The sequence below is a fragment of the Pelodiscus sinensis genome, chromosome 15 (genome assembly GCF_049634645.1).
Source record: "Pelodiscus sinensis isolate JC-2024 chromosome 15, ASM4963464v1, whole genome shotgun sequence".
Classification (NCBI taxonomy): Eukaryota; Metazoa; Chordata; order Testudines; family Trionychidae; genus Pelodiscus; species Pelodiscus sinensis.
Window position 1 is genome coordinate 18381217 of NC_134725.1, and position 15641 is coordinate 18396857.

The 15641-nt window shown below is 46.6% G+C and overlaps 1 protein-coding gene across 8 annotated transcripts in view; it reads left to right on the top strand.

Annotated features, from left to right (window-relative positions):
* TBX1 (T-box transcription factor 1) overlaps window positions 1-15641 on the top strand; it is a 60588-nt gene that overhangs the window by 7528 nt on the left and 37419 nt on the right. For 4 of the 8 annotated variants that reach the window (XM_075898296.1, XM_075898299.1, XM_075898302.1 and 1 more), the window contains 6 exons: window positions 299-710; window positions 5973-6074; window positions 8703-8874; window positions 9895-10050; window positions 12846-12913; window positions 13166-13266. In XM_075898296.1, coding sequence (XP_075754411.1) covers window positions 299-710; window positions 5973-6074; window positions 8703-8874; window positions 9895-10050; window positions 12846-12913; window positions 13166-13266 — 1011 coding nt within the window. The remainder of the gene's footprint in view (window positions 1-298; window positions 711-5972; window positions 6075-8702; window positions 8875-9894; window positions 10051-12845; window positions 12914-13165; window positions 13267-15641) is intronic. The other 4 variants (XM_075898298.1, XM_075898301.1, XM_075898297.1 and 1 more) reach the window with 1 other exon arrangement.

The following is a 15641-nucleotide window of genomic DNA, read 5'->3' on the forward strand; positions in this document are numbered from 1 at the left end:
GCGCCTTATCTAAACAGAGGAGAACCGGTTCTGCGGCGAGGGGAGGCCCTCTGTAGAGATAAGCCGGGCTCTGCAGCGCAGCGACTCCTGGCAGCCAGCGGGCGCAGCCTGCCCGGGGGAGCCGCGAGCGAGCCAGCCAGCTTCCCAAGGGGGGGAGGCGGGGCTGGGCCGAGGGAGGGCACCCCGGGGAGCGCAGTGAAGACGCGCAGAGCAGGGGAAGCGGGGAGCCGGAGAGCAGAGCAGGGGAAGCGGGGAGCCGGAGCCGAGCCCTGACCGCCTGTTTTTGGAATGATTTCAGCCATCTCCAGCCCCTGGCTCACCCAGCTGTCCCATTTTTGCGATGTTGCAGCTTTCACGGCCAACAGCTTGAGCAGTCTGAACGCCTCCGGCGGCTACCACCTCTCCCCTTCCCCGGGGGACCCCTACGGCCAGTCCGAGCCGCACTACGAGCCCTGCTCGGCCCAGCAGCACCCGCACCAGCACGGCTACCCGTTCGGGGGCGGCCCGGCCTCGGGTCCCAACCCGCCGCCGCCCGGCCCGGAGCCACCCGAGAGCGGCAGCTCGGCTGCCGCTGGCTGCTCCTCCGCGACCAAAGCGCCGGTGAAGAAGAACCCCAAAGTGGCCAACGTGAGCGTGCAGCTGGAGATGAAGGCGTTGTGGGACGAATTCAACCAGCTGGGTACCGAAATGATCGTCACCAAGGCCGGCAGGTCAGTGGCGCCTCCCCGCTGCTCGGGGCCGGGGCAGGCCGGGCCGGGGAGGGAGTTTCCCCCCCGGTGCCAGAGCGAGCTGCTTTGAAAACACAAGCTCAGTCTGGGGAAGTGAGGCCATTGTCTCAGTGCCTCTCCCCCCACCCGCGCACCCTGGGGCCTAGGATCCCAGGGGGTATCCCCGCAAATTCGGAGAGGGGGGCGGCCAGGTGGCAGCGGAGTCCCTCTCCTGTGCCCCAGAGGCACCCAGCCAGCCCTGGAGCCGGCTGGAAGAGGGGAGCGTTGTCTGCCCAACGAACCCTGCTTCCACCCACCCTAGGGCTTCCTCTGCCTTTTTATGATCGGTTTTACGAGGGCAGGAAAATACTTTTTTTTACGGCGCGCTGAAAGTAGCGTAAGGTTTACGGGCCTGCCAGCGGGAGCTCTCTAGGTGTGACCGCGACATAATCGGTAGCGTTTCGTGCGCTGCGCGGAGTTCTGTGGGATTCCTGTTAGGTCACTCTCTGGCCCGGGCTGCGGGACCGTAACCCTCACTCACCATGCTTCATACATTTTCCTGCTGCGTTTCATAGCAATGGAGGGCAGCAGTTAGAGCCGCCTTCTCAGGGATTCTCGTGAAAAGCTATTTATCTGCTTCCTTCAGAAGAAAATAGAGTGTTTAAAAATCCACTGAAAAGGATTTAAGGCATTTGACCCCTGCACTCCTTTAGCTGCAGAATCGGCAATTTTCTTGTGAAGCGCAGGGTTTGGATGGTGTGAAAGAACTTACAGTAACCCGTATTAAAAGTGGTGCATTAAAATGTCTCCATCTCCCTCAGCACCCCTCGGATTCGATTCCAGAATAGGAAAGTGTAGGTTTAAGAAAAAAAATGTTGAATCTTCAATTTAAAAGGCTGATTCCTGTGACAAAGTCAGTACGATTAAAATTGCCGTTGACTCTCAAACGCCAGATTTAAAAACAGATTTATTTCTAGAGGACCCTGTTCTTTCCGAACAAGATTTAACGGGATCCGTTTAATGCCCACCTCTGGTCAAAAATATTCATGGAACAGAAGTGGATCTAATTTGATGTTTGAGAGCATTCTCGAAGCGATTATCGATAACAGCTTTTCTACACCTCGCAGTTCAGTCCGCATTGCCTTATGGACTCCACAGATTACTAACATTCAGAATATGAATTAAAGAGCCCAAACCAATGTGCCTTGTCCCAGTAAATCTTCTAGCATTTGTAGCGCGTAGTTTACCAGATTGAGGAGGGCCGGATCGGCTCCATCAATGTAAGCCCAAAAAGGCAGTACACCACTTACCATAAAGCTTCTTCGACGAAACGAACAAAGGAAGCGAACGTTATATCGCGTTAAAAGGGAAAGCTATATGCTCCAGCTAATTAAACAGCTACCTGGGGAGGAGGGAGCAGGATTATGACTGTGCCTGTTAATTAGACGCCATTTAACTGTGATCTCAGGTGAAATAGCTAAACTGACCCTGAGTATGGTTCTGCTATGAGCCCCTGCAGGAGAAGCAACGTTTTGGGTTTTTTTAGAGCATTTGAAAGCGAATAAAGAGGATCAATACATCGACACGTTCATTACAATGTGTTCTCCTGGTCCCTTGTAAGACAAAACCCTGGGGCTGTGTGTGCGAACACCTTTTAGTGACACTCCGTGCGGCCTTTTTACATTGTCTCTGATGGGCAAACAGGGACTTTAGAGCAATCGGAGTTTGTACTTGCGATTTGTATTGTGTTGACTGACTTCTCCGATAGTTAATAAAGTTGTAGATCCTATCACTCTGCAATATCTGGCGAATGGCACCTTATAACTTCATCTTTAAAAGGCCGCAAAATCCAACAAATAATTCCCCATGTTCTTAGAAGTGTTATGAACAATGCCCCGAGAAACGATTTCAGAATCCTTTTAGCGCCCAGTAAGCCTCGCTTTTGCTTCCTGCCCGAGAGGGGCCCGATGTCTCTGGTTGATTTTAAGAGTTATGAAGGGGAGTGTTTCCTAAACTTCTGTACCTCAGAAAGAGAGCTCAGGTTTGTTTCACTGCATCGATATGGCTACAGTGCGGAGAACCGTGGAGGAATTTAAAAATCAGAGGCCTAGATGCTTGTTTGCATTTAGACAAGGCATTTCCCAGCGCCGCCCTGTACCATAAACGTCAGACCTTATCCGGATTATGCTTCTTAGCGACTCGGGTTTGGATTGAACTAGTCCTTCCTAGTGGAGATTTCTTCCCACCTTGTTGCGCCCTCTAACCTGTTACTGAGGCTTGTGCCTTTTACTTCCCTAAATGCTTTAGTGTCACTGTTATCCTCCAGCCACTGACTACAAATCACATCGGAGTCTTTTTTAAGGGACAAGGCCATTTTAGCTATCAGATAAGCCTTCCTGGAAAACAGACCTGAGGTGTCCTTTTGATTTTACATATGAGGGTGGGATGGGGTGGGGATACGGGGGTGAGAGTGGGAGAAATCTGAATTGTGGAACTATGAATAACTCAGATATTTTGACTTTATGAACAACCAGTGGTCCTGGGGCACCTTGTGAAATAACTTTATAGGTGCCGAAATGATAGTAAAATAAGGATTAGGTTTAAATGGCGATACGGTTAGCTAAACGAGCAAGAGGTACAAAACTGGTGTTAAAATAAAACATGCACACGAATGTGAAAGGCAGACTCCAACTGCTGATTCCAACTGCGCTCTATTAATGGTCTCATTTATTTTCACGGTTGCCTGTGTTGGCCTTCAGTGTTTTTTTAGCTGGGGTTTATCAAGCTAAATTGTTTGTTTAAAGCTTCATTTAAAAAAAGAAACACTGGAGTTAAGGTTAATAGGGTTTAAATCTTCTAAATCGAGGGCGGTTTCAGTGTCCGCGCTGATTTGCTAAAACAAATCAGTAATGTATGAAAATATTGTGCTTTCCGTAGGAGCTGGTATGACTTTAACAACAAAAATCATCACAGTTGGCTTCTTAACTGGCTTGCTACCTCCCGTTGGCTTCTGTGTTTTCACGGAGGCGTATGTCATTTCAGGTTGTTTAGAATGAGCACCAGTAATTGCTACCAAAGCGTTTGGGCTCTGAGACGGACTAATATTTACTACAGTATTGTACTATAATGGAAATAGGTATAACTTGTATTGCCAGCGAGTTCCAAGGCTTGTTCTATGAAGGCAAGGCAAACGAGCTAAGTTTCTTGGACAATCTCCTTACTATGTGTAGATAGTTTCATTTTCCCCCTCGAGCTTCAGTATGAATGCATTTCAAGGCCGGTGGGTTAAAGTTCCCTTGCACGCCCTTTCTGCATACCCCCACACTCGTTGCTCGCCTTGCAAAAAAATCAAACAAACAAACCTCAGCAGATCCAAAAGCAGACCGAAGCTTTGGGGTAAACAGCGACAGAGCGGCCCCCAGCCCTCAGCGTTGGCTCTAAATGGAACAGAGACTATTGTGCGTACTTGTTCCCGTGGAATGGGGTGGGGGGAGAGTTGCTATTTCATTTCATTAGCTCATCTGGTCTCCAACAGCGTGGATTGTTGGTTTTGTGTGTGTGGGTCGAGATGCCCAAGCAGAACGAGTCCCTTCCTGGTGTCACTCGAGGGAGGAAACTGCGGAAGAAAGAACCACAGAATCCCCTCTCCAATTTCCCCCCTTCGCGTTCGCCCGGCAGTGGCAGGGAGCGCCCGCTTAGCTGCGTCTATTTCACCGTTTGTTCTCGAAAGCGTCAAGAGGCTGAGACCAAATTTCCTCAAACGCTCTGTTCCCCCCGCTCCCGCGTACACACCCACGCGTTCAGTCGCTCGCTCTCTCTGGCTCGGTCCATGAGGTTTTGGTGCAGCGGGGATGGAACGTCAGAAATGACCCTGGGCAACTCACCTCTCATCCCACTAGCCTTGTGTACAAAATTAAGGAACCCAGAGGGCTTCACGTGCCTTTCTTTGCCATTGTTCAAGCCACAGTCAAGCTAGTCACGGAGAGGAGACCGGGATGCGGACCCCTCAGCTCAGACACAAGCTCACACTCTCTTGCTCTTCGCTCCTGCTTTAACTTGGGAGCCGAGCAAAGTGGGCGTGAAAAGGTAGAAATGCCTGGTGCGTTTCAGAGACAAGTGGCAACCCGGGAGTCTCCCGATTCCTAACAATAGCAGAGGGGCATTGGTAACCTTTGAAGTGTGAGAATGAGTTGGGGGTCTACACCTTTATATGGACCTCCACGGATTTCCTCTCTTGGATTTGAAGTGGACTGGCTTTGGTTTGCCGGCTTATTTTGTAGCTTTCGGGGGTTCCTTTTTTTTCTGCAACGCAAGCTTGAGAGATGCAGTTCTGTCCGAAGGACTCGGGAAGGGAGTTTGAAAACACACAAATGGCTCACAAAGTCGCCCACAAACTTTTATATTCAACCCAAAGTTTTATGTGCAAGTTCGCAGAGAGATTTCCCCTGGGAGCGCTGCTAGAAAGTCCTCGCACCCAAGCCCCGAGAACTACCGGACATTTGCGCGCAGCCCTGCAGGAAAACAAAGGAGCGCCCTGCATAGTGCACTAGTTGGGGGGAGCGGGGAAACACACTGCCAAATGGCAGGGCGAGTCACCCCTCGCTCTCGCACTGTGGAAATGGGGGAGATACCGACAGCGCCACCCAGAGAGACGCTCGGTCTGCCCGCCAGCCTGGCGCATCCCTGATTCTCCCTCTCCCTCCAGAATAACATCATCTCGTTATTAAAACACAGCAGCTTTGTGTTAGTGTCAACGAGCCGTGCTCACCCGTCGAGGGTTTTTCGACTGAACCTAACTTCTCGGCCGTCCCAGGCTCTCTCACGTCCCTCGGCGACTTCTTATACGACTTAGGCAATATACCATCAGTGTACAATCACTAGGCTAACTTCATGCATGTCCTAAGGGCTGATCTTGGTGGGTCAGTTTGGGGGAAGCTGTTCGGGATCGGACCCTGATGTCTTTTCCAAGACCGAGCTGGAACCTCCCCCCAAAGAGCTGTTGCACTTTCCGCGTTACCACGATGTGTTTCCAGTCCCCAAGAGTATACAAGTTGGATCTGTAAAGTCCTCCAGTTCTCCCAGGGCAGGGATGGATATATTGCCCCTAAATCACACGACGCCCCAGCCTAGTCGGAGTTGTGCTCCGCCGCTCTCCCGCCAGAAAGGCGAGGCTAGAACGCAGCTAAGTGTAAGCTCCCAGTCCCGCAGGCTCAGAGCTGGCGCTTGTTCTGACACACGCGTTGTGGTTTTTCTCTCCTGCCCTAGGCGCATGTTTCCCACCTTCCAGGTGAAGATATTTGGAATGGACCCGATGGCTGATTACATGTTGTTAATGGATTTTGTACCCGTGGACGACAAAAGATACCGGCAAGTAGAATAAGCTTTTCTTTGGGTCCTCTAGGCAGGACTGCGATGGGGAGCCGAGGGAGAGAGACGCACTGACATTTTATTTCCCGGAGTCAGTGCCCAACGCAGCAAGTCGGAGACTTTCCCCTGATTTCAGCGGGCTTTGGATCAGGCTGTGATTTTGAAGGGCAAAAGGAAGGAAAGCAGAAGCAGGATGGTTCCCCCTCCTCTCCCGGCCTTATTCTGAAACCCAGGAGCTCTATTGTGAAACGCATGACGGTGACTTTTGTCCACTCCGCGAACATGCTGAGTGAGAGAATTTTTTAATTGAAACGTATTTGAACCGGGGGTTTAAAATCTACTAGTATTTCATACAGCTCATAAATTAAGCTTGGTTACAGTTACATGTGTGCTTGGACTTCATGCACAACAGCCTGGGAGTAATTCCCACAGGAAAAAAGGTTTAATATTTAATTTAAAAAATAGATTGGGTCTAGATTGGCTTCTTCATTTAAAAAACTATTTCCTTGTCCAGCAATGGATCCACACTTTCCCCCTTCCCTTCAGCTCCCCTTTATATCTATCTTTCAAACCTCCATGTTCCGTGACTAAACCACACGAATAGAAGGTTAAAATCTAGTGAACTAGATTGTATTTCAAACGCTCGATTTGTTATTTTGAATGAGGTATGGCTTCCTTATTTCAAGGAAGGATCCCTCCAAATCCCACACGTGCTGGGTGTTTATGTTTTAAAGTACTATACCTGGTTTTTAATAAAAAGATGTCACTCCATTTTGTAATTAGTTCTGGGATCAGCCAGCCAGATTCTGTGTGATTGGCTGGAAATTCCAGTTTAGGAGCGATTTCGAATTTTTGATGGTGTAACTGAGAGCAGCAGTTGGCCGAGCAAGTAAAACATTCCCTCATCTTAACACCATATTCTTCAGGTACAAACACAGTCAAAACATAGACACTACTGGGTAAGAGAAAAATCTCTTTAATCCATGATTATGAAACTTTTACTTATGTCTGGCAAAAACACTCGAAATTCTCATATTTTTAAAAAGTGATGACAGTTATGTCGGGAAGCCATTTCGATCTTCTAGATCAGGCTAACTGATGACTGTAACATAGTTTTCTCAGCCCAATAATTATAGACCAGAGATTTTAGGAGGGAAAGTGTTTGTAGAATTTACTATATATATAAATGTACCTGTAGTTTCCACGTAGTAGAATCAGAAGGTACTTTTTAAGAATCAAATTTCTTATTTTCACGTCCTATAAAGAACCCAGCAGACTACTTAGCCTAGCTTTTGGGAGGTGATTGACACTATACAGCAAGGACAGGGTCATTGTTTTGTGTGCACGTTAATCTCCGAGACTAGTTTTCTTTATGATTCAGTGAAAAGAGCTTGTATTGTCCAAGCCTGAGGCCATTTTGGAAAATCACCAACAAAACCAACTGCATATTTCTCCAAATTCTTTCTGTTTTCAGTGAGAACATAGGAGGGGGACCTAGGAAATAGGCTACTCACAAATCAATTATGCGATTTGATTTGTAACACCTTTAATATGAAGACAGCGAAAGGCGCATTAATACATTTCGCTTCAGATCAGGACGCCTAAAAGCCAGTGAGCATTTGAATCTCAGCGTCGAATATATAAATATTTAGACAGATATCCAAATTTTCAGGGCGTTACAGAAATGTTTACTTGTCAGGGGAAATGGGATATATAACATCCAATTGAGAATATCTTTTTTTAATGTAAGATTTCTGCTCAACTCCAATGGTGTCTAATTCCCTCCTATACAGACACTGGCTTGTAAAGTAAACACATGCATAGGAGATCTCTCTGTTTTTACTGTTGAACATAGAGTTTGAAAGACTGAAGCAAGGTTGCTACACTCTGTTACTGCTATTAAACTGCTCATAAATCCCCACTTTTAAAGCCAGAAGGTAACTTTGTAAAGAGTTTCCTCACACTTTTTTATAGTATGTGTTCGGTAGCATTTCTGGCTGCCGTCCCAAATAAGTGCGGGTAGCTATACATTTTCCTGTCACGCAGATTTTTCCTTTTGGCGAATTCCACCAGAAAACCAAAGAAAACATTTTGTTTGTTAACAAATCTGGTGCTTTACCACTGGCTAGACATGGGAGGCCACACCACTTTATGAGTGGAGAAACGCTCTTTCTGCTAGGCATGCTTCACGGCTCGATGTAAGTGTGTAAACTACACTTTCCATGCCCAGAGCAGCCCGAAAGTTTTATAGGGAATCCACTGATAAAGACACACTTAGCGCAAATATTAGAATGTAACTTCTGATCCGGTTTCGCAGGCTGAGTAGCCAGTGGTTCCACTACTCACTGCATAGGTCATTATCCAATACCAGTAGGAGTCTTAGCATCTGCCATTAACTAATTAGACCTCTCATTCGACCTGATCCTCTACCACTGAAGGCAATGAACATTTTAATAGAGACTTGGATAAGAGCAGGATCCGACCTCGTGTTTTATTCCCATGGCATAGATGGGAAAGACTTGGCCTGGTAGCTAGTCAGGGGCAGAATTCGGATTAAACTCTGGCTTCTCAGACTCGTGTTTAACCTATCACGAGTGTCACTGACATGGCTTTGCCTCTCCTTTGCAGATATGCCTTCCACAGCTCCTCCTGGCTGGTGGCCGGCAAAGCTGACCCTGCTACCCCAGGCAGAGTTCATTATCACCCAGACTCTCCAGCTAAAGGGGCCCAATGGATGAAACAAATAGTATCTTTCGATAAACTGAAGCTGACCAACAATTTATTGGATGACAATGGGCACGTAAGTGTTAGGGAGGGAAACCAACTGGGGCCCTGAAAGGGGAGGAAAATGGCACATGAATCACGTGAATGTTGCCTGGCACACATCAGAAGAACCCCTATGGCACATATGTAACAGGAATGAGATCTGGTGTCAAAGAAGACAGCAATAGAGCGAGAAAAGATCAGGCACTGTTGGATCGGGCCCTTCCAAGAGCATTTCATCCGCACTGGTCCCACTCCAAACGTCCACACAATTGAGGAGTTCTGGGGCACCTGAAGGACTAACCCATTTATTGGAGCCTAAGCTTTTGCGGGCAAAACCCCACTTGGTCAGATGCATTGTTTTTCCTCACCAAACCTTGTACCACTTCCACTGACTTCAACGCGTAGGAATTGTCATGGGAATTGACTACAGTTGGGAATAATGAGTGTATAAGGCAAACAGGCTGGAGTCTAGGGTTAACTAAACATTGGTGGCTTTTGATAATCACATGACCCTCTTTTCCTCTCTCGGGCATGGCCAAAGGTTTTCTGCATATTTCCTTTTAGTCCGGTGTTCCCAACAAGCCCAGGTACATGTCCCACCCCACTTTATGACTAATAGTGGATCGTAAGGGCTTGCAGCAACTCTCCTCTCTGTTCCCTGCACAACTGTCTGGCCTGCAATGAGGTCCCCCCTTTAAAGACCGGAGAACCGTTCTCAGACTGGAGTCCCTTCCGCCCCGCGCAGTGTCTTTTTGGAGCGCATGTGCCTCGATAGGCCGTGCAGAGCAATGTGTGGAGCGTTTGGCTGCAAATCCTCATGCAGTAATCACTCCTTAATTAACCCTAATTAATCCGGTGCATCGAACGTCGACCCTATTGCGCCTCTGCGGAAAACACGCGCCCCTCTGCCAGTCTCCCCCCCCCCCCGCCCAAGAGCCCATTTCTGGCGCAGGGGAGGGGGGCTATAATACAAGTAGCGGGGTGCTCGCCTCTCAACGCTCTGCCTGGAGTAGAATGAATCAACTATTATCTCCTTGCTCGTTTTATCATTCAGATCATTTTGAACTCCATGCACAGATACCAACCTCGTTTTCATGTGGTCTACGTGGACCCCAGAAAAGACAGCGAAAAGTATGCAGAGGAGAACTTTAAAACCTTTGTGTTCGAGGAGACCCGCTTCACCGCAGTGACCGCCTATCAGAATCACAGGGTGAGGATCTGGAGTTTATTACTGAGACACAAGCCCTCCAATACTTCATTTATCAAAACTTTTCCCTTGATGGATGGAGAGCCGGGAAGGGGAGGGAGTAAGGGATATTAATTCGGAGCAGTCAATGCTTAAAAGCCAATGGACACTTCATTGGTATACAAATAAATAGACTGGAATAGGGAAAGGTCTTTAGCTTCTAGGAACTGGCTATTCACCTTTCCGCCTGGTCTCTAAAAATCGAGTGATTTTACTAAATACAGTTTTGAAGCAACTTACTGCAAAAAAAAACTTAAATAACAATGAATTATGCCAGATCTGCAAAGCTCAGATTTCGTTTCTAATCAGAGAGCTGACAGTCTTGGTTTAAGCACTTTTTCATCAAATTGTTTAAAACGCCACTGGCAGAGTAATATTGGGACTTTTGTTTTTTACTTGGCTGTCTATCACGATTATACAAATAAGAGCATTATAAAAAGGAACACGCCACACCGCCTCCCCCGCCCCCAAGCAACAGTTCCAGTGAGCATTTCGGATTCTGTAAGAACACAAAAAGTATGTTCGTTAAGTCTATAGCAACTGTGAAGCAAGAGCCCTTTGGAGGTCACAGCCACTCTTGGAACGGGGATTGCTAGAAGATATACTTTATCATTTTCGCCAGGGAATCGTTATACATCTCATATCACCATGTATAATAAAGATTAAGGAGGGTTTCAGGGGAAAATACAACACTATGCTATAGGCTTAGTTAAGGGGAGAAGGGGTAAGTATGTATGACCTGATCCGGTTGAAATAACTAAGCATTTAGTGGGAAAACAAGTAAGACATTAATAACAAAGATATAATCATAACAAAGCAAACATAGACGTTACTTTCCATTGCTTTAGGTGGATCCAGAGTCAATTTAATATATGACATGTCAGGCTAAAACATACTTTTGTCTGGAATTATAATCTATAACATTTAAATATACAGTTTTATTATTTAAACGGCCATCTGAGTGATTTATAATTGGAGGGAAGCGAAATTGCTGTTTGTATTAGAAACACACTTTCCACCTTAATCATTAATGTACTTGTGTGTACAAGCAGTCAAGATATTAAATTATTTTATAGTCGCCCCAAAGCCTCTTGGAAGAGAAAACCCTAGGTTACCTAAGAGAGAAAGGAGACAAGCGTCTGAAGTGCAAACCATTGGAACTTGATCCAAAACTCGCTGAAGCCAGTTTCGCTGCATTTTGGAATAGGCCTCAGGTCGCTTTGGGGGTAGAGCAGAGCCACCTCCTGAGCGGCGGCTACTGTTCTTCCCTGAAGCAGTTTGCCGTCCTTTTCTGCATCGCTGAAGATTCCTCCACGTCTGGGGCCTTGAGATGCCGAACTGCGGTTTTTAAGAGTCGGTCTCTGAATCTCCATTCGAGTTGTGGAAAGCATCTGGAGAGATGTTCTCCTGCTCCTCCTATCCATCTGCTAAACCCATTCCTTGACTTTTCCCGGAATCTGATAGCTCAAGGAGTCCTGCTCTGAAACTACATTGCTGCATTCGGAGGAAGCTGCAGGAGCTCAGAGTTGCAATTTTAACTCCATAGAAAACTTCCTCAAACCCAGAGGGACATCATTACCTATGTAAACCCGAGACCCGGGCTAGATGGGAAACTACACCCTTCCCGCTGCGAAATGTCACTCAAAATTTGTTTGGACAAATCTGCTATTTTTACTTCTCTGCATTTGCCATCCTGGTCTGTTCGTTAGGAACACATGACTACTAGAATGTATTTGGGTAGCGGTAACTCCAGTCGCTTTTAAAAATAACATTAATTTCACATAAAACGTGGAGCGAATGATATTTATAAATAGAATTTCAAATTCAGTCTTTTCCAATATTATTATCGAAGTCTGAGAATTCCACACCTCTTGTTCTCTCTCTAGCTCTTGGGTCTTATATGACCTCTTATTTTGTTGTCTTTTATTTGATTCTTTCTATCTTTTTATTAGCACCGTTATTCCCAGGAAGCAAAAGGTGTAGATCCCATCTTCGGAAATTGTCTCAAGCTTTAAAAATAAGCACATTTACACGGATGAAAATAAAATCCACAATTATTATTTGGACAACATCCAAACTCCACATAGTCAAAGACGTCTGGGCTGGGAGCTGGGTGCTGTGCCTTTAAGGGGCTCCCCCATCGTTCCCAAGTTGGCATTTGCCTGATGGCTCAGGACAGCTGCTCTTTCTCTCCTGCTTTCTATCAGTTTGACCTCTAAGGCTGGAACTGTCACTGAGGGGCTTAAAGTTTGTTTTTCAACCCATTCCGGAAACTCACAATCACATACTTTATCCGTGGATTTGCTTAAATATAGAAAATGTCCTGGCTTCTCCCTGGCGAATTAAATAAATACATAAGTATGATTTATCCAGTGATTTGTCTTAGCTGCTCTGGTGGTGACCCATATAATGTGGCATTTTTTTTACAAGTGCATTTACACAGTTTTAGCAGCAGACTCAGGCTACCTCTCCCTTCGCCTTGAACTCGTATTAGATGGCATACAATTCTGCATTTTCAAGCAGAGGGAAACCACATGTCTGTATCCCAAAGCAAAGAGAGCTCTCAAACCTGCTGGTGCCTATAATTCTCCAAGAGGAACCAGGATTGCACATACTCCTTGCGCCCCTATTCCCCATTATTCTGGCTGAAACTTGGTTGATTTCTGTCCCAGAAGTCAGTTTAACTGAGTAGGCAAGCATTCTTTAATCTGAAATATCTGCAAATGCTACTAAAGTCCTTCCACCTTCCCACCTTTCAGATCACACAACTCAAGATTGCCAGCAACCCCTTTGCTAAAGGATTCAGAGACTGTGATCCAGAAGACTGGTAAGTCTGATGTCCTTTACTAACCACATTGAGACCCCGTCCCCATTCAGCAAGTAGCTTAAGCATCTGCTTAGCCCCAAGCACCTGAGTAGCCCAATTGACTCCAGTGGGATGGGAAGAAGTCCCACTTGCATACTGGAGTTATTAATAGGGCCATGTTAGTCAGAGCAAAGCAATTCCCCTAACGTGTAGGCAGTGCCCTTTAGACTGAAACAATCAGAGTGCTGTGTTATGCTTTTCTTCCTGTTCCAGGCCCAGGAATCACAGACCAGGGGCCCTTCCTCTCATGAGTGCTTTTGCCAGGTCCAGGAATCCAGTAACTTCCCCTGCACATCAGAACGGAACAGAAAAAGGTGAGCTTCCTTCATCTTTCCAGACTTACCTGCACTTTCCATTTACATAGAAACACAAACATCCTGAATATTTTCTTACTGGTGTTACCAGTAATTAATCAAAATCAAGGGGCTGAAACATTTCATTTATCTTTTGCCATTTATACTGGGGTGTTGTTTGGGTAGTTTTGGCTGTTGTTTATTTCCACCAATATGGGCTCTAAAATAGCACAGGTTAATTTGTATTGTTGTTTACAGTCAGTTTCATTTTGATTTTTTCTTGCAGAAGTCAGAAAAGGAATGCTTAAATTCAAATTATTTTGACACATAAAAACATTGCTACTAATAACTGGATTATATATTTTCCCCCAAAGTGTTATCTTTTTCTTTTAAAACAAAACATGCATTTTGGGACTCATCTAGTCTTCGAAAGTATTTCTTAAACACCAGTCACTGTAGTAACTGAGTGTGCTATTTAAGCTACCTGACACCAGCCTTTCCCTACAAGTTAGATATTTCACCCAGAAGACTGGGGCTGCCTCTCCCTATTTGCTTCTACTTCTAACTTTCTTCTACTCTGCATTTTGACAAAATGTTTGCTTTACAGACAGAGGCATACCCATAGTCCCATATATCCTAAAGATGCTTCTTTGCATGCATTGCTCTTTTGAAAAAGCAACTCGGTTCTATTTTCTGTGTAGATCCCACAATATTCAGAAGCTGTATTTAATCTACTGCATGGCTTAAGCATGCACACTGGGAACTTTTCATTGAATTTTTCCCCCTCCATTACACAGAGTAAACAACTGCAAAGACAACCAGGGGCCTTTCTCCCAGCACACTCCAGGCCTATTAAAATAAAGAGAAGTCTGTATTTGTTTAGTGTTACACAATTGCAAAAATTTCAAGCGTGTACAAACTTGTCAGTCAATTTAGCTCTATTTATCACAGTCAGAATGTATTGTCCCAGGAGCACAGATTTCTGCTGAACACAATGTTTAAACACTTCATTTAAAAATCATTGCTCCCCTCAGCTCTTTTCCCTGTGTTTTCTCATCCCCCCTCCTTTTTTAACATTGTCTTTGCAGTGAAATGAATTGAAGGCTCTCCTTTTTTAAAGTGAATATAGTGTTTAATTGAAAAGCTTACATGGGTAGAGGGAGAAAGATTTTTCCAAGCTTCCCTGTTTGTGATTGTTGGAGATCCAGGTTAAAAAAGACACTCATCAGACCCCATTATGCTAACTTCACCCCCCACTGATTCCACAGTGGGAATACTCACAGACAGAAGTATTTTCAGTATGAGTTAGGGTGACAGCATTTGACCCCTGTAAGGGCTGAAAGTGCTACGGAGAAGTTCTACAGTGCTGCAGCAAGGTTCCTGTGACTGCTACGGTTTGGACTTGCACTGCACAATACTGCAGTCATTTTTAACTGAGGGAATTAAATAATGTAACTTCCATTCTGTGCTCCCTCCCACTCCCACTCCCCCCCCCCCCCCGCCATTTCAACATAATTTGGGCATCTGCTGAAGTCCCTGGAAGTCTGTGACACTCTTGGGCTGAAATCTGCTCTACTTCCCCTTCATTCCAAGGGAGACTCTTTTCTTTCTGGGAACCTTGGGATTCATTTCAAGGCAGTTCTTTTTACCATGAACACTTTTCTACAAGGACCGTTTCCATGCGACAGGAGCGTGTGTGAGCAATATTCCTCATTTAAGAGCAGCCTTGTGTTTTGAGGGTGACTGAATGCCCAGATACTCATGATTTTCTGTGTCCGTGGAATGTGTTGGGTAGAGCTCGGTTCAGTGCCTAAGAACAACTCCGGAAGTAAGAGCTGATTGTATAGACTTACGGGGAAGGGAGAGAGGCGTGAGTGTCTGGAGGAGCTTCCATGGCGGGCAGTGGGGTCTGGGGCGACGTGCGCGTGGGGGAGTGCGTTTAGGGTCAAGGGGACTCTCCCTATGGCTTGGCGAAGGTGGTAGAGTCCTCGGCTGGGTCTGGGGAAGCCATCTGGCACTGACAGAGGTGCAGGGAGGGTGCTGGGATCCGTGGTTAAAGGATAGGGTCAATGTGGGGAGACACTCCGGGTGAGAGCGAAGGGCATGATTGGATAATGGACTAGGAGCGGGTCTCAGTGGCTCTCGGGGAGAGCGGCGGGGGGGGGGGGGGAGAGGCTGGCTGGGAATGGGGCTCAGTAGCTCCGATGCTGGGCGGGGGCTGGCTGGGAGCAGACCTCAGTGGCTATGGGTCAGGGCGGGGGCTGGCTGGGAGCAGACCTCAGTGGCTATGGGTCAGGGCGGGGGCTGGCTGGGAGCAGACCTCAGTGGCTATGGGTCAGGGCGGGGGGCTGGCTGGAAGCGGGACTCAGTGGCTCTGGAGCAGGGAGGGGGGTTGG